At 39.6% G+C, this 22,716-nt stretch overlaps 1 protein-coding gene and 1 long non-coding RNA gene across 12 annotated transcripts in view; one reads left to right on the forward strand and one right to left on the reverse strand.

Annotated features, from left to right (window-relative positions):
* Positions 1–22,716, forward strand: part of Phldb2 (pleckstrin homology like domain family B member 2) — a 200,623-nt gene that overhangs the window by 140,555 nt on the left and 37,352 nt on the right. For 9 of the 11 annotated variants that reach the window (XM_048346584.1, XM_048346585.1, XM_048346577.1 and 6 more), the window contains 3 exons: positions 6,692–6,835; positions 8,221–8,358; positions 19,702–19,830. In XM_048346584.1, the coding sequence (XP_048202541.1) occupies positions 6,692–6,835; positions 8,221–8,358; positions 19,702–19,830 (411 nt within the window). The remainder of the gene's footprint in view (positions 1–6,691; positions 6,836–8,220; positions 8,359–19,701; positions 19,831–22,716) is intronic. The other 2 variants (XM_048346578.1, XM_048346581.1) reach the window with 1 other exon arrangement.
* LOC125351675 lies at positions 6–21,575 on the reverse strand. Its single transcript, XR_007210992.1, has 3 exons — positions 21,563–21,575; positions 11,460–11,465; positions 6–368 (listed from the first exon to the last, which is right to left on the reverse strand). It is a non-coding gene; the product is annotated as an uncharacterized LOC125351675 (long non-coding RNA).

A 22,716-nucleotide genomic window follows, 5' to 3' on the forward strand; every position in this document is an offset into this window, starting at 1 on the left:
TAATGCTGGGTGGCAGAACCAGGACTTAGGCCTAGAACCCAGAGATTTTATTGTGGTCATGTTTTCAGTGAGTCTCCAGTTTAAGAGACAGTTAGGTAACAAAGGGGCTGGAAATTAGGATGTTTAAGCTAAGCTTAGTTCGGATGGTTCATGCCTGTGTTCCTAGCTACTCTGGAGGCTGAGATCTTAGGATCTTGGTTTGAAGCCAGCCCTAGCAGACCAGTCTTTGAGAATGTGAAAATATCCTAAATGAGATTCAAGGATACTCTGTGGGAGATACTTTTTTTTTCCCACACAGGTTAAGATTTTTTTCTATCAAAATTAAAAAGAAGTTCCTGCCTTTTTTTCTACAAAAGATTTATTTGAAGCTAGACTAATTTTAAAGTAGCAGAGTTGGATGGAAAGACTACTACCAAATTTATGAGGTAAAATTATTTAAGAATATATAAGCCTAGCACCAGTGGCTTTTACCTGTAATCCTAGTTACTCAGGAGGCTGCAATCTGGAGAATCGTGGTTCAAAGTCAACTCAAGGAGCAAAGTCCTTGAGATTCTCCAATTAGCCAGCAAGAAACTAGGCTAAGGACGGGCTCAAGTGGTACAGCACCAGTGGAGATAGCAGCACCAGCTGAGATAGCAAGGTGAGCAAGTGTGAGGTACTAAGTTCAAGCCCTGGAACTGGCAGAACAACAGAAAAAGAGTAAATGGGATTTATTAATTAAATCCTACCATTAAGGTCATCTCTGAGATTCTTGACAATTGCATGTGCACAATAACATCAATAAAAGTATATATTAGTTAATTGTTATTTATTACATTGAATGATATTGAAGAGAGTTTGTATATTTGATTTTAATTTTTTCAAGATTTGTTCATGGTCAGAGTTCATATCTAATTCTGACTTCTCTAATACAAATCAGGGCCCTGAATTGTTAAATATATGATATCCATCAATCCCTTCTTTCCTCTAATGATCATATTTCCCTTGCTAACTCAGTGGAGAGAAACTATGGACGGGACATAGGTCTCTACTGCTAGGAACTTAGAAGATATTGGAAGATAGGATGTGGAGGGGAAAAAGCAGGGAGGAATCAATGCTGGCCAGTGTTGAGAAAGAAATAACCTATTTGAAAATTTGACCTGTTTTCATCACCCTTTGCGTTTTTGCTGGTTTTTCCTCCCCTCCCCCCCCAAAAAAGAAATCTATGACTTCCTTTGAACTTAGTGTTCTGATCCCCCCCCAACCCCCCCACCACCATTTCTTTCTTCTGTGGAGTTCTGCCTAGATTTTGACTTTGAGCTATGTGCTCTTAATGAAGACAACCTTTGGGACTCAGATTTCCTCCTGGAGACACTTTGGACAAGAAAGCTGTTGTCTAAACAAGTAGATCCTGACAGATGTTTTTTTGTTGTTGTTGCTTTTTGGCCAGTCCTGGGCCTTGAACTCAGGGCCTGAGCACTGTCCCTGGCTTCTTTTTGCTCAAGGCTAGCACTCTGCCACTTGAGCCACAGCGCCACTTCTGGCCATTTTCTGTATATGTGGTGCTGGGGAATGGAACCCAGGGCCTCATGTATACAAGGCAAGCACTCTTGCCACTAGGCCATATCCCCAGCCCCCTGACAGATGTTTTTGATTGGTCAAATATGCTTGTGTGGAATAGGAGGCCTGTGGAGCTAAGAGCAGCATCCATTGTCATAATAGACTTAGACAGTGCATCCTTTAAATGCAGGAAACATGAGAGGTACCTCGGTTTACCAGGCTACAGCTGAGAATTCAAGTGACAGACTGATGAGTTCCAAGGAATAGGTTTTCACTTACTGTATTTCAATAACAGATATGTACTAATTCAAGAAAAAAGGTAGAAGGTGGCTCACAGCCTGTAACCCTATGTATTTCAGGAGGACAGCTTGGGTAGAAAAGTCTATAGCACTTTTGTTTCCAGTTAACCAGCAGAACACAGAACACAGAAGTACAGGTGTGGCTCAAATGGGAGAGCACTATCTTTGAGCGGAAAAAAACAGGGAAGAGCTGGAGGCCCTGAGTTCAAGCCTTTGTACCAACACAAAGGAGAAAGAGAGGGAAGGAGGGAGGGAAAGAGGGGGGCTTAAGTAAGCAAAGAACCACCTTAGCATTTGTTTTGTATTTTCATTAGCATTTATATTCTTCTTCTCTCAATAATCTGCCCCCTGGATTATTTTTTTAGGGAAGTGTAACATTTATTAGGCAATTTATGGATAAATGAGAAGAGAGGAATGTAACTACATAAAGATTTTAATGACATTTGTGAAACCTGAAATTTCCTAGTCTGGAACTCACTTTTCCCACCACATAAAGATGCACAGGACTCTGGAAGTATGCTAATCAGCCTTTGTGAATCTGTCTCCTACTATTTGTGGCAAAAGCTGATTTAGAATTAGATCCCCTTCCCCATCTTTCTGTGTAATTGGTCCATACATAGTGAAAATCCCTACATTCGTCTCTGCTTACAAGATGATTTCTAAGAAGAGATCTAAGAGGAGACAGTCCAGAGTCATGTCCCTGTATTTTCCTCTTTCTCAGTGTGGAAGAAATTATCTTAAAGTTGATATATTTGAGGATACACATACATGTATAATATACTCACTAAAACATGCCACTATGTCAGTGAGTTTCCATCCATTACTATAAAAAGAAATCACAAAGGAATTGAAATTAAAGACATTATGGATTTTTAAAATTAAGGTAATTGTAGATTCATAAGCAATTGTAAGAAGTAATGCAGAATTTCCTTCAATGGTAATGTTTAGGGAAATGCTAGTAAAATATTATAGAAAAGACATGAAGTTTTTTTTTCTTTATTGTCAAAGTAAAGTACAGAGGGGTTACAGTTTGATATATGAGGCATAGAGTACATTTCTTATCCAACTTGTTACCTCCTCCCTCATTTTTCCCCCTCCTCACTCATTTTCCCCCACCTCCCCCAAGACATGAAGTTTAAAATTTCACTTTCTCAATCAGTATTATTGTTACCCCTTGCTCCTTTAGAAAATAGGCAGTTGTGCAGGTTGTTCAGTCATTTTTCTTTTCTTAATACTTTACTTCCACAATGAGAGATATTTTTAAATCATGTTGGAAGTAGAAACTTAATATGTACTGTTGACCCAACAGGATGCTGGCTTTGGGAAGCTTTCCTGCTAGGATTACTTGGTCAGTGATTTTGGAATACCATTCAGGATTGCAGGCATTCTTCATGGCCTAATGAGAACCCCTGAGTATGAAGACAATGAGTTGTATTGTTTGTGTAAAAAGGTCAGCACTTGCTTTATGCATTGATAATATAGTAGATTTAAGAGGACCATTAGAAAACTGAAATGTCAGACTTTAGAGACTTAACATACCTTTGTTCTTAAGCAAACAATTCATATATGTTTAGTTTTTATAAGGAACTACAAAGTGGGGTAAAGAATGAATAGAGAATATAGGAAATGGTAGAGATGGTAGGTATTTTAAAGTTCTTACCAACATTGGTAAATAAATTAAATATGTCTAATTCAACTCAATTTCAGTGGTTTCTTTGACTAATCTGAATATGTATTTTTTTAACAATTATTGGGTAATCTTCAGTTACTTATTTAACTGGGATGCTGTTTTCCATTTTCAATTGTGAAATTATCTAATAATTTTAAAAAGAAAAAAAACTCCCAAACTACCTTTTTTTTTTTCCCCCTTTCCTTTTGGTCATGGGGCTTGAACTCTGGGCCTGGGCACTGTCCCTGAGCTCTTCAGTTCAAGGCTAGTGCTCTACCATTTTGAGCCACAGCACTATTTCTGGTTTTTCTGATGTTTCATTGGAGATAAAAGTCTCACGGATTTTTCTGCCTGGACTGGCTTTGAACCACGATCCACAGATTTCAGCCTCCTGAGTAGCTAGGATTATAGGCATGAGCCACTGGTGCCTGGCTCCCAAACTTCTTAGCTACGCACTAGTGGATCTGATGATAATCTTAACTAACCAGGTGATTAATATCTGAAGACTGCGGTTTGAAATCAACCTGGACCAAAAAGTCTGTAAAGTGGGGCTGTGGCTCAGGTGAAGAGTGCCAGCCTTGAGTGGAAAAGCTAAAGGAGAATGGAAGGCCTGGATTTCAAGCACAGAAAAAGATCACTTCTTTTTCATAGATTAAAAACTAAGCAAGGCTGGGAATATGGCCTGGGGGGAAGAGTGCTTCCTATACATGAAGTCCTGGATTCAATTCCCTAATGCCACATATATAGAAAATGGCCAGAAGTGGCGCTGTGGCTCAAGTGGCAGAGTGCTAGCCTTGAGCAAAAAGAAGCCAGGGACAGTGCTCAGGACCTGAGTCCAAGGCCCAGGACTGGCAAAAACAACAACAACAAAAAAACCTAAACTAATAATACATCTGTATTGACATCTTTGTCCTCAAGAAAACCTGGTCATCACCAGGTAATACTCAAATTAGCTAAGCTGAAATTGACTACTCTTTTTCTTTCTGTTTAGTTTGTTTTTGATGCTAGTCAGTCTGTGGCTTAAACTCGGCTTGAGCACTGTTCCTGAGCTCATTCACTGAAGGCTAGTGTACTAGCACTTGAGCCACAACTCCAATTAAGGCTTTTTTGGTAGTCAACTGGAGATTAGAGTTTCACCAGCTTTCCCTGCCCCAGCTTGCTTTGACTTGTGATCCTCAGATCTCAGCAAGGATTGTGAGGCATGATCCACTGGCACCTGTCTTTATTAACTCTCTCTCTCTCTCTCTCTCTCTCTCGCTCTCTCACTCTTGCTCACTCTCTTTCTCTCTCGCTTTCCCTCCCTTCCTCTCCTTCTCCTTCTCCCTCTCCCTCTCCCTTTCCCTCTCCCTTTCCCTCTCCGTCCTGGGGCTTGAGACTCAGGGCCTGAGCACTGTCCCTGGCTTCTTTTTGCTCAAAGCTAGCACTCTACCTCTTGAGCCACAGCACCACTTCCAGCTTTTTCTGTTTACGTGGTGCTGAGGAATCAAACTCAAGGCTTCATGCATACAAGGCAAGAATTCTACCGCTAAGCCACATTCCCAGCCCCTATATTCTCTTTTTAAAAACAACAGACAGTCCTATGTGGGTTGTGATTTGGGTCTTCATGTTCCCTTTCCTCTCCCATTTTCAAGACTATGAACAAATTCTCTACCGCTTTACTTTTTGCTGACTTTCTCATTCCCCGCCAAAGGAGTGGAACTCTGATTTTCCATGAAGTAAAGAGAAGCTAGCATCCTGTTTTCATTCAGGAGGGAGTTTGGTAGGACAGTAAATAGTACTTCAACACTAAATGTGAAAAACTACATAATTTCTTCTTTGGAGGGGGGAAGAGTCCTCACAAAAGTGAGGTTCCTTTGGTTTTCCATCTCACATTAAACGCAAAATGGTGTTCACATTGAATACAAATGTTCATTTGCAGGAACCCTAGCAGTGAGGCCCAAACAGTGTGTATACAGACTAACGAGGGTTTGGTAGATAGGAGCAAACATAGAGCTTGTGATTGAAGGTAGCAGCGGACAGCGAGATTACCAAAGAAGATGTAAATGTCCTGTGTCATTCTAGTTCCTTGCTGAACTTTCTGACACTTCCATTTCTGTATACTACAGCTTCTTCTTAATCTCTTGAAACTGGATTTTTAGACTTCAGGCCCAAACTCTAGGAATCTCATGTTGGGCTTGCTCACTCATCCCCATAGGCCAAAGAAAGAGATACGGTAAAGGACAGAAAAAGGAGTTTTATTACATGACAGCCATGGGAAGACACAACTTTACTACATCCTCACCTGTCTTCAGAGGTATAGACATCACCTTCTGGTCAAATAGGAAGACTTGGGGAAAGAGGGTGAGAAACGTTAAACCTGCCCTAAGTCTCTGGCTGAGCAATGGTCCATTAGCTCAGTCTTTGTCTCTGGTTACCTGACACTTTTCTGTAGTTTCTGGCTGTTCTCAAGATGATATAAAGGAGGTGACATTGCCTGTTTGAAGGGCAGTTTTCCTTTTATTACAAGATGCTTATTAGTGAATCCAGTCTTTCCTGGAGCCCGTGATCATAGTAGAGTAATTGCAGGAGACACAGACTCAGACCACATGACACAGATACAAGATGCTGGGGGACCTGGATGCCCACATAGCAGGATCCTGCTTTTAGTTAAATTATAGGCCCATCAAAATCATCTTTTAGGTTGTAAACCTAAACCACTTGTAAACCATATGAATTGTAGCCGGGTACCAGTCCTCATACATGTAATCCTAGCTACTTGGGAGCCTGAAATCTTCGAAGCCAGCCCAGGCAGGAAAGTCTGTGAGACTCTTATCTCCAGTTAATCACAGAAACAGCCAGAAGTAGCACCATGGCTCCAATGATAGAGCACTAGCCTTGAGCAAAAGGAGCCAAGGAACAGTGTCCAGGCCCAGAGTTCAAGCCCCAGGACCAGCAAGAAACAAAAACTAAAAAAAACAAACAGATATACGAATTGTACGTGGAACTGGTTTGTTGGAGCTTTTCCAAGAACCCAGCTGGCATAATCTTGTGGTAGAATTCCAGCAAAACAGCCAACGATCACAAGAGTGCTCTTTGCAGTCCCACTGACGTGGAAACTAAAGCACTAGGCCTGCAGCTAGTTTCTAAGTCAAACCAGGAATTCTAGCAAGGAAGCATGAATAACCCAATTCTGTGTTAATTATAGACTCCGGAAGGCATAAGTGAAGAACAGAGGACTCAAGAGTTGGCTGCAATGGAAGATGCCCAGATAGTAATTCTAAACAACCTCGAGGAGCTTGAACAAAAAATCAAAGATATAGATGACCAGATGGATGAATCCTCCAGAGAGGTATAAAGTATAAATTCACTTTTGCCTTCCCCTCCTGTAGTTTCGTTCGCTTAAAACTGCTTCTAGGTACTAAGGCTCAAGTCTGGGGAGGAGTCTGAATACCAAGTAGTCAACACAAACATTTACTCAATTGGCACCAAGTGTAGAGTAAAAATACTCCTTTTACATTCTTTTTTTTAATTAGATGAGATAGACAGATTTAAGACATCTTTTTTTTTCAATTTTACTCCATTTATTAAGGTTATTTATTAAATGTTTGAAGCTTAAAATTAAGTTAAAATTAAAATATTGCATCTGGAAATTGATAAGGGACAAATATTCAGCATAATTGAATTCCGGTTCAATTCTTCCAAATGATATATTAATCTTAGAGATAGAGTTATGAATAACACCATAAAATTCTACATTATACTAGAGAAAATGTTTATCACTTAAACAGATTAAGACATCTTTAATGTACTCTATATAGAACTATTTTTTTTCCCACTAGCGCTTTATTTGTGCTTTTTGGTTGAAGGATCTATTGGCTAAAATTATCCTGTATTTAGGTACACATGTTCAAGTTCAATGAAATTTTTCTGAGCATGTTTACATATTATGTTGGATATCATGATAGCACTATGTGACGATGAATAAATATATTCACTAAACATAAACCCAGCTTTCTTGGGACTTACAAAGCCTGGTGCCAGTGGCTGACAGCATAACTCTATAGAAGATAATAGCTGTGTGTGTGTGTGTGTGTGTGTGTGTGTGTGTGTGTGTGTGTGTGTGTTACTAGGGCTTCCATTCAGAGCCTTGCACTTTTGTGCGGCTTTTTCACGCAAGGCTGGTGCTCTACCATCTGAAATGTAGCTCCACTTCTTGCCATCTTACCATGTTATTACCATGGAGTGAGAGGCAGCTCATAGGGGGAATCTGAATGTCTTTATTAACAGATGGTGCAAGTAGCCTGGTAAAAAGAAGGGGACAAGGGAACAGCTCACCTGTCAGTTTCTGCAGTGCTGGCTTTACTAGGAATGCAGAGCTCCTGTGTGGGGCTGGGGTAACTTTCATACCTCAGACCCTAGGAACCAAACAGGGCACTATTACTCCTGAAGCAGTTTGAGCTTGTACCTGAATCTAAGAAACTCAGCCAAAGTGGATGGTTAAGTGACAGGATCACTAGTTTTCTCAGCAAATACGTTGTAGGCTCTCCAGCTTTCTTACACGGGATTTCTGAGTATCACATGGGTTTTCTGGACTACTCTCTGTGCCCCACAATTTGGCTGATTCTCTATGAGTTTTTGAACATTTTAACGATTCCTATGTGAATGTCTGTTGTTGGCCACTGAAAAGGTTCTTGAAGGCAAACTGTTTCTGGGCTTTGTTCTGTGTGTCCTTAGTTGCAGATGGAATGTGCTCTTTTGGTTGGAGAGCAGAAATCTGAGACAACAGAACTTAAGAAGGAGAAGGAGACTTTGGATAATCTAAACCAGAAAATAGCAGAGCTGGAAAAGAACATTGTTGGCGAAAAGACCAAGGTAAAAGAAAATTAAATTTGAATACTATTTTTATGGATAAAGCTGTGGGTTCCAGTTAATTGAATTGAAGTGTTCAATAAAATTACCGGGTTTTGTGTGTTCTGTTCCTGGAGAAAGCAGCACTAGGGAAAAGGCCTAAGATGGTAAGATGACTGAGAGCTGTCAGGTGCTGGGCAGCTGATGCTAAAGTGAGCTGATATTTCCTATGGCAGCTTGTACTACTTGAGATGAGAGATGATAGAGTTACTTTTTTAAAAATCAGCTTTCTGTTTTTATGATTCCACTGCTTTTTGAAAGATTTTTAAATATATATAATCTATAGGTACAGATATTTGTATTTATATATATTTGTATCTACATATTTATGTGTATAGATATAGTGCAAGTAGCCTGGTAAGCATATATCTATATCTATGTAGATGGATAGATAGCTAAATAGATAGACAGATATAGATATAGATAGCGATATCTATATACAGAACTTCTTTATTACAAGTGCCCTATATGGCATGTTCACACAGGATTGCCATATTTCTTTTAATTTTTTTATTTACTACAAATGTGAATAAGATCTATTCATTTCACCTGCCTTGCCTTGTTATTGTTTCCAATGCAAGTGCTCTGCTCCTTGAAAAATATGTCTGAGTTTTCAAGGGGTCCTCACATACTGCCAAGTGAAAACTAAGAGAAAATGAAAAGCCACAGGTTAGATTGAATGAAGCCTTGCTTATATATTCAGGCCACAACCTGAATATTAGCTGATGTTTACTAAGGAAATTAGAGAGAAATATTGGCAGATCAGGGTATTGATTTGTCTATTTATCAAAATTTTCCTCCCATAAAATGTGATACATTCTTCTTCTATTATGATTTAGTTAAGGCTGAACTTAGCTTATGATTTAAAAATAATGCATTGATTCAGGAAAGCAATATGCAAACAAGATTTAACACATCCATTTCTGTCCACCGTATTCTCTACTAAACCTCACAAAAGGAAAATGTAGTTCTAGCAGTCATGTGTAGAAAGAATTTTTGCAGAGTGTGGCTTCCTATTTCAGGCTCTTATTTGTTTGCCACCTGAAAACAAGAGTATTTTGTCTTGGTGTAAAAAGAAGGAGCTCAAAATGATCATTGCCAAAAGTGGAAGTCAGATTAAAAGCTGAACTGTCTTTTTCCCTTGGTTGACTACCTGTCAAAATGATGCTGAACACTCTTTTGATGTTAAACATTGTTCATTCAGTTTCTAGTCTATAAAATAACAAAGAATCTATTCACATAATGGGTTTTCTTCAGGAGTTCACAACTAACTGAATCAATTGTCTAAATCTGCAGTGCAGGAGGCTCAGTTAATGGCTTAGATTTCTTACAATCTTCATTTATAACAGCCAGTAGCCTTTGCTGGAGGAATTGGATGTCTTGTTTCGGTACTTAATTAGTATTTTACTACTAAATAAGTACCAGGTAAGTGATATGGTAGTAATTACATACTGGTATGTCCTGTGGGAAAGCTTGTGGAATGTAAGAGTGAATGAGGTACCGCGTTCACTGTGAGCTCCCTATGCACAGCCTACAAACATGGGGTTTGGGTGGTAGAGTATCTGAGTTCCAAACCCCACTAATGCAACAAAGCAAACAACAAAAACAGTGTTGAAATTGTACTTGTGTATGTTTTCAGCACCATATTATGCACATAAATGCACTAGGTTGACCCAAATTCAAAGTCTGACGTCCCAGTGGGAGCTGAGTAGAGTTCTCCAGATCGGAGGTAGAAGTAGAACTCCAAGAGTGGGCAGGCATGAGCCAAGATGAACCTCCATCCCTCTGGTGGCTTGCCTTTATATATAAGGAGAGAGGACTGCAGGAGATTGAAGTATAGAACTGGCTCATGCAGCTGTTTGGGGGTGAGATGGGTCTGGCAGGTTTCATCACATGGTGCAAAAGCTTGACAGGGCCTAGCTTTGGGCAAGGAGCTGCAACAAAATGATGAGAAGAGTAGAAGCAAAGACTGGACTAAACAATGTTTTGATGTTACTACCAGTCCTTTCTCATATGCTCAGGGTCATCCTGGCCCACCTTTTAAGTCCACTGTCCTTCTGCACAAACGGGAAACTCACTAGATCTCTACTGCCAGCATGCTACCATTATTTTTTTTTAGATTGTTATCATTTAAGCTACCACCTTATCTCTTTACCATAGACTTTTCTAATTATTTTATGAGTACACAGTGTTACTTCTTCCTTTCCAAATAAACTTTCATTCCCATTCCAGTCATCGTAAATCTCATGACTCCATCAGTTTTCTTCCTTTTTTTTTTTTTTTGGTTTCTGGTACTGAGACTTGAGCTCGGGGCCTTGGGCTCAGCTTTCTTGCTCATTGGAGGTGCCCAACCATTTGAGCCACATCTCTAGCCTGACTTTTTGCAGGTTAACTACTCTGGAGATAGAGTCTTATGTTTTTGTTTTTTGTTTTTTTTCTTGGCCTGGGTTGGCTTCAAACTGTGAAGGTCTCAGCATCCTGTGTAGCTAGGATTACAGGGATGAGCCACTGGTACATGGCAGTTTTCTCCTTTTAAGAGTGAAGTCCTGGGCTGGGGATATGGCCTAGTGGCAAGAGTGCTTGCCTCATATACATGAAGCCCTGGGTTCGATTCCCCAGCACCACATATATAGAAAATGGCCAGAAGTAGCGCTGTGGCTCAAGTGGCAGAGTGCTAGCCTTGAGCAAAAGGAAGCCAGGGACAGTGCTCAGGCCCTGAGTTCAAGGCCCAGGACTGGCAAAAAAAAAAAAAAAAAAAAGACTGAAGTCCCCATTGTGTGCCTTGTGGTAATCTTATTATCAGACTACAGAGCCCTGTTCAGTTCAGATGACTATTCTTTTTCTTGGTTTATTCCCCCTCCTTCATCTGTGCCTGTTCAATCATAAACTTGTGAGTTTTCCTTCTCTTGCCGTTCTCTCTCTCTGATATTTATCTGTGATTTTCTCTCTCCTCTTTTTCTCTGTCTCTCCACTGTCTCTGTCTGTCTGTCTGTCTGTCTCTCCCTCTCCTTCTCCCCACCCCCCCCTTCATGCCATGACTGTGGCTTGAACTCAAGACCCAAAACCTGTCTCTTTTTCACTCACCACTAGTGCTCTACCACTTGAGCCCCAGCTCTACTTCTGGCCTTATGCTGGTTAGTTGGAGATAAGAGTCTTATGGACTTTTCCTGCCTGGGATGACTTTGAATTGTAATACTCATATCTCAGCCTCCTGAGTAGCTGGGATTACAGGCATGATCCACTGGCACCCAGACCACCCCAGTCCTCTTATATCCTTACACTCAACCCTGACTTCACATGACTTGTATATACTGATGTCTATCATATGCTGTCTCTAGCTCTCAAATCCTTTTCTGAACTTCTGACTCATTCTGTAGCCCACCTGACCTCTCCACTCACATACATCATGGATTCTTCCAACTGAACATCCACATCCCTCCATCTTACCCTTTATCAGGCCATTCATATGCCCATTTCCCCCCACCATCCTGTAGTTTCTTCAATCCAGAGTAAGGCCTCCATCTATCCATCTCTTCAAGTAGAAACCTGAACATTGATCTGGACTTGATTATCCATCACATAGATTGTGATGGATAAACATTAATTTCTCTGCCTCTTCTTAAATAGCATATTCTTTGAAATACCAAAATCTCTTCTTTAGTCCCTTTTTGACTTTTACCCCTTCAATTCATTCTCTTCACCACAGCCAAGGTAATTTAAAAAATAATTAGAAATCACATCATAGAAATATTTTAGGCTTAAATAAAATATAGTGGGACATCACATTTTGGTTTATGTCATCTTACACTTTCTATAAATATAAGTTCTTTAATGTGATCTGTTGCCAGTCTTGCTGTCATCTCTGTCTTCATAATTCATTCCGCTTTTTATTTGTTCTCCCACAACCTCTGCCTCAGGTTCATTGCAGACACTGTGGCCCCTGCCTGGAATATTCTTCACCATATTCCATGCCTTCTTTCTCTGTCAGTGGTCAGGTCACTGTTGTTTCCAGAAAGATCATCCCAGACCTTTCCTTTCCCTGTTTTGTCCTTTCCTTCCATTGTGGTGGTACTGGGCCTTGAACTCTGGACCTCATGCTTGCAAGGCAGGTACATAACACAAGAGCTATGTCTCCAGGCATTCTTGCCTATTTGGAGGTAGAGTCTCACTTTATGTCTGGACGGTCCTGGGCTACAATCCTCTTACCTGTGCTTCTGGAAAATTTCTGGGGATGGATGGCATACAGCACTGTACCCAGGTATTGTGCTTCCCCTGAAGCTAAGAACCAGGTCCATTACCATCCATTGTTGGAGATGGAGTCTCATGAACTTTTATCCCCAGATTGGCCTCAAAACTGCACTTTACCCAGTCTCCACCTTACAAGTTAGCTAGGATTTAAAGTTTGAGTCATTGTGCCTGGTGTTTTTCCAGCCCTTTTTTACCTGAAATGATGCCCTGTCTAATGTTCTTTTTTTATCTTTGAACATATAGTGTTGTATGATTTCCATTGGCTTTGGATTATTATTGACTTCCCCCTCCAATCAGTAAAAACAGAGGAAGACACTTGCAACTCACTGTTTCTGCAGCCTATAGTTAGTGTGACAATCCTGCCAAGGGTGCTAGGGGAATATTGTCCTTGGATTCTCTAGCTAACAGCTTGTCTGGGCTTTACGAGCAACACTGAGCCAGACACCTGCCAAAGAACCATGTGGAGCCAAGTTCCAGAACAGCTGGGGTGGACAGCCCAAGTGCACATGCCAGAGGCCTATAATCACACTGCCAGTCAAGCCAAAGCATAAGACAGAAGGAGGAAGTACCCTTTTCCCCTTTGGATCACATTTCTCTTTCCATACACCTGTTGTGATCAGATATAAACTGAGTTGAACAGATATCCCTCTTGGGAAAGCTCTGATTCAGAAGTTGCTAGCACATCCTGTAATTTTGCCCTGGCTTTTTTTGTTTTTTTTTTTTTGTGTGTGTGTGTGTGTGTGTGTGTGCGCGCGCGCGCTTTTCAGACAAGTCGGGAAGTATAGGAAAAATGTTTAATGACACCTTGAAGTTCAAATCCTGATGTGAAATTATTGACATTGTTTCCTTCCCTCTTGAGACTAGTGTTTCATATGGTTTCTTTGACCTGACTTGTGAAGTATTTTCTTTTACATATGTAATATAAGGTAACATACATGATTTTTATTTATTGTATGTTACTGTGTGCAAAATAAGTTACGGGCATAACTACACATATAGTATAAAATGTAGACAATTATGCTGCTGTATGTTTATTGAACATTTCTGCAGGAGTTCCTTGCATTGACCTTTGAGCTTAGGGACTTAGGTTCTAAAGCATCAATAAATTTGTTTCCATATGAGCTAAATGCCAGATGCCTGTTTTATTCTAGTAACCATATGACAGAGAGAACCACTCCAAGTATAGACCAACCCAGAACAAATATGAGGATCTGACCTAAATGTTAACTCAGAATGAGATGTTTATTCAGTGATGCGCTAAACAAAGAAACCATCAGGTGAAGGAGCTGTTACCTTGGTGACTGCATAGAGGCTCTTAGTACTATAAACTTTGGCTTATGCCAAAGCCTGGTTGTGGATCTGACTTCCCTTTCCATCCAATCCCCTCCCCACTTCAAGGCGAAAGCATAATATGAACAACTGCTAAGAAAGTAGGACATTTGTTTGTATAGGTTTTTTTTCGGGGGGGCTGTCTGTTTCTAACTATATTAAAAATTCAGTTGGACTCACACCTGTAGCAAAGGGAGATACTTAGGAGGTGGAGATCGGAAGGATTGCAGTTCAAAGGCAGCCTGGGCAAAAAGTATGCAAGAACTCATCTCAACAGAAAAACCTGGGCATGGTGGTACACACTATCATCCCAGCTACAGTAAGAAGCATAAAGAGGAGGATCACCATCCAGGCCAGCCTAGGCAAAAACAAATAAGAGCCCTCTGTCAAAAGTAACCAAAGAGGGGAAAAAGTCTAGAGATATGGCTCAAGAGATAGAGTGCTTAATTAGCAAACATGAAACTGAGTTTAAACCCAGTACCACTCCCCTCCCCCATCAAAAAAAAGAATTCATGGCTGGGGATATAGCCTAGTGGCAAGAGTGCCTGCCTCGGATACACGAGGCCCTCGGTTCGATTCCCCAGCACCACATATACAGAAAACGGCCAGAAGCGGCGCTGTGGCTCAAGTGGCAGAGTGCTAGCCTTGAGCGGGAAGCCAGGGACAGTGCTCAGGCCCTGAGTCCAAGGCCCACGACTGGCCAAAAAAAAAAAATTAAAAAAAAAGAATTCAAAGCTAAGAATATTTTTATAAATTTTCTCTAATTTAGGTTATCTGTGTCTCGTCTGCCAACTTTAACACACAATCAATCAATCAAAAGTCAGTTGGGCTAAAAAAAATTTTTTTTAAGATGGCTAAGGAAAGAAAAGCTGCACTTCCCTGCTCGGAGTCCTTTCATTACCTAGATTACAGGCATACAACTAAAAAAATCATCCTTGCATTTAAGGAAAAATATTCTGTGTCTTCAAACAAATACATTGTGACAGTTTTTAACCATCCTAATCTCCACATAGATACAGGTAAGCTTACTTAACTGGGAACTAAAGTCTAAATCATTGTCCATATAACACATTCCCCAATGAAATATGAAATCCTTGGATTTCCTCATTTTTCCACTTCAACCACATGTTATTTTGTTATTACGTGGTTGGATTTTATTCTCCCATTATTTCCTTGCCAGAGTACCTGTTACTTCCTTCCCATCTTTCCTTTAGAGCCAGGGGAAGAGGGAGTCTGGCAGGGCTTTTTTTCAGCAAGGTGTTAATGCCACTTCAGTGCAGACTTTGCCAGGTCAATAGCCAAGGTTCAGATGAAACCTGCCCCTTCCCATGTCTCTTTCTTACATTACAAAGCTGGTTCCCTGGCTCAAGGAAGTGTAGCTGCACTGGAGGATTTAGGGATTAAATTGTAGGATTCCACATACAGGTTATTATTATATGTAAGTCCTCAGTGTTCTGATTTGCCAAGTCATTATATTCTAAGGACCCATTACTGTGTAATTAAAATGTCAGATCCAAAGGAAAACAAATGAAGTTCTCCATAATCACTCTTTGTTAACACATGACTTTAAACTTTCCTTTGTGGCTTCAAAATCTGAGAAGTGTTTTGGGAAAGAAACTATAACTATAGCTATAGAAACTATAACTATAGCTATAGGAAGTCACAGCATTTTTTAACTTAGGAGGTAACTACCCAGATCTTACTGGAAAGGCCATATAATAGTGTACTATTTGTCTAAAGTTCATAAGATTGTGAAATCTCGAACTCTTCTGGACTTAAATAGTATCATAGAATATGCATGTGTCCAAAATCATTAAGATGAATACATTAAATGTACAGTTTATGTGTATCCATAAAGCTGTTGGCAGAAGAATTGTAGAGCCAGGGGTGTAGCTCAAGTGGTAGAGTTCCTGCCCAGCAAGTATGAGGGTCTGGGTTCAATCTGTACCAGTTTAAAAAAAAATTCAGATAAATGCTTATGGGTCTGAAGAGTTGACTATTCTATGAACTCATGAAGGTGCTTGACTTCAAAACAACACCACAGGGGGCTGGGGATATGGCCTAGTGACAAGAGTGCTTGCCCCGTATACATGAGGCCCTGGGTTCAATTCCCCAGCACCACATATATAGAAAATGGCCAGAAGTGGCGCTGTGACTCAAGTGGCAGAGTGCTAGCCTTGAGCAAAAAGAAGCCAGGGATAGTGCTCAGGCCCTGAGTCCAAGGCCCAGGACTGTCCAAAAAAAACCCCAGCAACACCACAAGTTTTAGGAACTAGAAGAAAGCCACTTTGGGCAGGCCACCCCTAGAAATAGTGTCTTATAGACAAGTTTAAACATTATTATTGTGTCAGTTCCAAACATGAGCCAGAGTTTAGTGATAGGGTTGCCAGAATTAGTAAGTATATAAAAGCCCAAGAACCTTAGTTACATTTGAATGCAATTGAGTATGTTTTTAATTGTATTTATATCCCAAACTTAAAGTTAATGATCATTTACTACTTCAAAATACAAAGTCAGCTGATGTTTTTTATTAAATTGGTGGCTCTACAAGCTAACAAGTTAAATGTGTTTTTCAGGATTAAACCACAGTCTCCTTTAGATTAAACCTGTGTGTGTGTGTGTGTGTGTGTGTGTGTGTGTGTGTGTGTGTGTGTGTGTCCATCCATCCTGGGACTTGAACTCAGTCCTGGGTGCTGCCCCTGAGCTTCTGTGCTCAAGGCAAGCACTCTACTACTTGAGCTACAGTTCCACTTCCGGTTTTTTGATGATTGATTAGAGATCAGAATCTTGTGGACTTTCCTGCCTGGGCTGGCTTCAGACTACAGTGGTCAGATCTCAGCATCCTGTGTAGCCAGGATTACAGGCATGAGCCACTAGCACCCAACACTGAACCATGATCTTATTGAATATTGCATTCTGATATGTGGTAAAATGATATTTTCATTAGTATTCAAGATATTTTTGTGTAGTATTGAGTTCAAATTAAATTTCAGTTTTTCCTTCCAGAACACAGTGAAGATGATAGGAAATCTGTAGGCTTTAGTTAATTAGTTAATTGTTGTGCCAGTGTTAGATCTTTGATCTCAGAACCTGGAAGCTACCATTTAGTTTTTTCACTCAAGGCTAGCTATTCTACCACCTAAGCCACAGTCCCATCTAGTTTGTCCATCAATTTCATCTTCAGTGTAGAGGATGATACTTTTAGCTGGAATGAAATGCCTGGTTGGGCTAATTTTCATTCGAAAACTTCCTGAGCTATAAGTAGGAGACAGAGTATTCATTTCTTTCTGGCTCAAAGGCGATCCATTTCTGGCTCTCACAGGAGTATGATCAGCCCTGTGGTCCTCTGTGATTTATGACAGAGCCCACCGGCTACTAATCCTCCTTTCATCCTTTCCCCCTCTCACTTCCTCTGCCCTCACTTTGGCCTCACTGAGCTTGAGCTCCAGGACTCAGGTAGTGGTGAGAGTGTTACTGATAAACCACGGCGAAGCCACCAAAGGTTCTAATGGTGCCAGCTTGCATAATTCTTCTAACTGCCCCCTTGCATGGAATTGTGAAACGCTTTGAGGGCCTCAGAAGGAAGGCACTATGCAAACATAAGGTATTTTATATTTGTTGTTTATTTTTTTAAGGAATTATTTTTTAAGAAGTTAAAAGCACTAGCACAGTGGTTTGGCAGTTTCTCCAGATTGGAGACCTGTATTTCAGGACAGTGCTTTTCCATATTACATAATATTATATTGATGTTTTCTGTTAAACGTAACTTTCAGTTTTAAGGCTTTGCTCATGTGATATTTAATTCTGATGAATAGTATTGTTTTCTTTATAAATGTTTGTTTGAAACTATTGATGCAAAATCTAATGATATAGTATCTAGAGATAGAACTCTCAACAAAAATTGTTGGGTGAATTGGGTAAACTTTTCACCCATACAGAGCAAATAATATTTTCTTAGCTGATAATCAACAAGCATTGAATGCTGATGGTTTTCTTAAGGGAAAATATTATTTCTGAAACTGGCTGGCTACTTTACTCAGCTTTACAGTGGCTTAACCCCCCAGAATTCTTTTCTCTGCTAGTCACTGCATTCCTTTCTCCAACTCCTGCTCAACAGCTGGAATGAGTGACTAAACTTACTGTTAAAAGTGAGAAGAAACTCTGCCAGGAGCTGTTAAGAGTCGCTGTAGACTCCTTTTAGATTAACTTATGATTTCTCGTTTTAACTATTTTGAAGAAACATGTATTTCTACAACTAAAGATAGGTTTGTAGAATACCCCTGAAATCTAAAATTTAAAATTTAAGAATGGAGACAGCAGTGGACTGGCATAGGCATTGATGTAATATAATTTTAAATGTAATTCATAAGATTTTTTTTGTCAAGAGTCTAAATATACATTTATATAGGGAAATTTGGCCATTGATATAAAGAAGTTACCGTAGGGATAACTTAATAGGATTGTATAACAGCTTCATCCTTTAAAAAATAATTCTGAATGATATGTTTAAAGGTGGGTTAGACTTTTACCAGTTAAGGAAATGTTTTATTTAAGGAAAGTTTTACTTACTGAGCATTGTTCCATTGTACTGCTTCATAAAATGTTTGTTTAGACTGAAAGCATCACATGCTCACAGATAATCTCACCTCAAATTTGTTACACATGTTAATACCATCATAAAAGGACCCCCAGTTGAGAAGAAGCCTAGTGCTGACTGAATTGAAACCTTGTTTCTGAATTGAAAAGGTGACATCGTCAAGCCATATAATCACTGTATATAGTATTTAATTTCCTGAAGAACATCTAGCATCACTTCCTCACTTTGGCATGTGTGACTTGGGAGGGATTTAGTATTACCTTCTTTCTTTTTCTGGGTTCTGGGTCCTTGATTCCATAGTCTCTCTGTTAGTGTTTTATTTTGTGGTTGTTGTTTGTGTGTGTGTGTGCTGGTGGTTATTTTTCTTTGTTTTGCTTTTTTGTCATTCATTGTAATCTCTGTTTCCAGTCAGTGTTTTAGCTTACCCTGTGTCTGATCTGCCTCATTCTCCTCTCCCTGCATTTTAATTAGCTATTTTAACACCTGAATTAGATGATCTTCCTTGAATTACATTTTCTAGTTGCTTAAGCTCTGAAGCTTTGCAAATAGCAAGGACTATTTCAGATGACTAGGATATCAACCAACGACTTAGAGCACCTCTTATGTTAAAACAAATTGCAATCATTTTCAGAAATTGCCTAGCAAATGCCTCAAGTGAATTTAGACAATAATAGTACTTCAAAGTTATAAATAGTGGTTTCTTTCCTTTGTTGAGTTTTCTGACAAAGTGACTCTTCCCAAGGTAGTTTGGAATATGGTTGACATTTCTTTTGTCCTTTGTTGGCCACTGACCAACATCCAATCTTCCAGTTGCTTCCCCTCTGTTATAACATGGTAGAAGGAAGGAAAGAAAGAAAGAAAGAAGGAAGGAAGGAAGGAAGGAAGGAAGGAAGGGTGAGTGGTGGTCAATTCCCAGTGAAAATGACCATGATTTAAGAATGAAGAGTCTGGGCCCCTTGGCTTAACTTCAACTTGCATCTCTTTACTGTAGTCACTAACAAGCTATGTTTGTATGTTGATAGAGATCTACAGTTGGTGTTTGTTTTTTATTACTGTTGGAAAATGTTCACTTGCAACTGCTTGGGCTGTGAAGATAATTTCTATTCTTCTATTTTCTGATTTCTGAACTTCAGGAGAAGGTAAAGCTTGATGCTGAAAGGGAAAAACTAGAGAGGCTTCAGGAGCTTTACTCCGAGCAGAAGACCCAGCTGGACAATTGTCCTGAGTCCATGAGGGAACAGTTACAACAACAACTGAAGAGGGTCAGTAGCAAACAGGAATGCAACAGTTGTTTTTCTTTCTGCCTCTCCTCCCCTCCCCGCTTAAGATCCACTTCCCTATGGTTTCCCTTTTTACATTGCATAAATTTGCATAACTCCTGATCATTAGATACTTTAAAAATGGAAATATGCATGCTAACAGTTGATATTATTCCATGCTAACCTGTTAATTTCTTGTTAGAATCCTTCCTCTAATTTAAAATGCAAAATCATTTCTGCAGTCATTCTTTGTAATTAAGGAGTGATGGCTCCTGATTTGTAACACTTAAATCAACTGATGTCTTCGGGACTATATTGTGAGTACAGTTTGTCCTTCATTGTCTTTCCTTAACTTAAATATACACTCTTATCTAAAAATTATCCTATTCTCTGGTGTGCTCTCTACCCCTATCCACTGTTTTCTTTTCTTTCTTTCTGCTCCTACCTGGCATAGAGCTCATTCATATGGTAGCAGTCACATACACACACCAAGATTCAAGCCCACACTCGTGGCTCAAATCCTAGCTACTCAGAAGGTGAAAATCTCAAGGGTTGCAGTTTGAAGCCAGCCTAAGCAAAACATCTATGAGACTCTTATTTCTACTTAACCAGCAAAAGCTAGACATAGAAGTGTAGCTCGTATGTTAGAAGGCCAGCCTTGAATGAAAAAGCCAAGTGAGAGCATGAGGCCCTGAGTTCTTGCCCTGTGACCTAACACACGCACACACACACACACACACACACACACACACACACACACACACACACACACACACACACACACACACACACCAGTAGTGGGGCTTGAACTCTGAGCCTGGGGGCTGTCCCTGAGCTTCTCAGCTCAAGGCTAGTGCCTGTACCACTTGAGCCACAGTGCCTCTTCTGGTTTTCTGGTGGTTAATTGGAGATAAGAGTCTCATGGACTTTCCTGTCTGAGCTGGCTTTGAACTTTGATCCTTAGATCTCAACCTCCTGAGTAGCAAGGATTACAAGGGTGACCCATCCTTCCTTCCACGTATTTATACATGTTATCTATGTATTTGAGGTTGATATGGACTCTACTTCCTATAAAAGCTCATTCTATTAATGACCTGGGCTCATGTTAATAGAAATAATTACTGTTTGCATGATCTGCTTCTGTAGGATAGTTTAGAAATTTATGTGTATTCTATGGATTTGGACTCAAAATCGGAAAGGAAATGATGTAGAAAAATCTATATTAAAGATAACTTTCTTTTCCACTCACATAAAATCATAAATGTTACTTTCCTTCCTCTATAAGAGCATAAAATTCTTACCATAAGCCCCTTTCCTTGTCAGAAATAACCGACTTATAGCAATTATGCTCTCCTGATATTAAGAGATCTACTTTTCTTTTCCAGGATGATGATCGGTATAACTCTTCACCAATCCCTCAGTTTAATCAGTAAAGTTCACTTATTTCATAAGAAGCCCACTCATAATAGAAACTTCCTATGCGGTCACAAATCTTTCCCCTACAGGCTTCAAAAACTTTACTTTGCAAAGAAGTTTTAAAAAGGGAGTGGGGAGAATTAGAATTAGAAAGAGTAGTAGATAGGGTGATTATGGTCAAAGGCTATTGAAATTCATGTATGGAAATATCACAATGAAACCCTTCGCTTTAAACAATTAATTGATGATGGTGGTGATATAATGATTAAAAAACAACAACTTCGAAATACCACTTTATTCAAAACTTTGCTGCAAAGACACATAAAATTAAAAGTAGGTAAATATTAGTTTTCCAAAACTATAGGTTGTCTTGAATGCTTAAGCTGAAATGGATTTTCTCATGCATACAACATGGACTTAGAGCTGGTTTCTTCTAAATTGTTTGAGTTAGAGTATAACTTTCAACTGGTGTTGTCCTTAGGGCTTGTGATTGGTGGGTAGTTCATAGAGATTCACCAATCCTGGACTAGCAGCAGTATGAAAAAGTAAGTCTAGAGCCCATTGTTACATGGAGCACAGATACCTAACCAGAACAGTTTTCTTTTACTTTAGATATTTATTCCATTGAATTGTTGATTTGGGTTGCTTGATTTTAAAAACATTCTATGCAATGATAGCCATAATTAGAAGAAATGTATTAATGGTTGTAAAATAGGCTTATCTGTTAGTCTTTGAAAATTCATTCAACATGTATCTATAAAAGAGGTTGAGCTGGTTTATGCCTTGTAATCCCAGCTACTCATCTATCTGAGCTCTGAGACACAGTTCAAGCCATCATGGGCAGAAAACCCCATGAGACTCTAATTAGCCAGCAAAAAAGCTCCAGAAGTGGAGCTGTGGCTCAAGTGTCCGAGTGCTAGCCTTGAGCAAAAATGCTCAGGGGCAGTATCCCCCAGATCCTGAGTTAAAGTCCCAAGACCAGCACCAAAAAACAAGCAGCAAACAACAACAAAAAAAAGAGATATACTAGTGTGTTTTCCATTTTCCAAAAGCATCCACAGGGTCAAGCATTAAATGGAGAAAGGTTAACAAATCCTGAGCCACATTTAAAGTTGCTTCCAGAGTTTTGGTCTTTATAGCATCATGAAATTATTTTCTAATCATTCCTGGCAATACCACATCTATTCGTCTCTTCCTGTCCCTCCATTAAGCACAGAAAGTGAAGATTTGCACACACACACACACACACACTTCACCCATATATATATATATATATATAATCTCCAAAAAATGTCATCAGAAAAATAATGAACTGCACAAGTTTTTTTAAATGCAAATGCTTATGGTTGGCCTTTGAGCTTGGCACCCAGTAGAAAGTGTTCTTGTCCTTTCAGTGATTCAAAGTTAGTTAAAATTTTTCCTCCTATTGGTAATGTACTTGACCTTGAGTTTCTCATAAACAATCCAACTATG

This window comes from Perognathus longimembris, chromosome 5 (assembly GCF_023159225.1).
Source record: "Perognathus longimembris pacificus isolate PPM17 chromosome 5, ASM2315922v1, whole genome shotgun sequence".
NCBI lineage: Eukaryota > Metazoa > Chordata > Mammalia > Rodentia > Heteromyidae > Perognathus > Perognathus longimembris.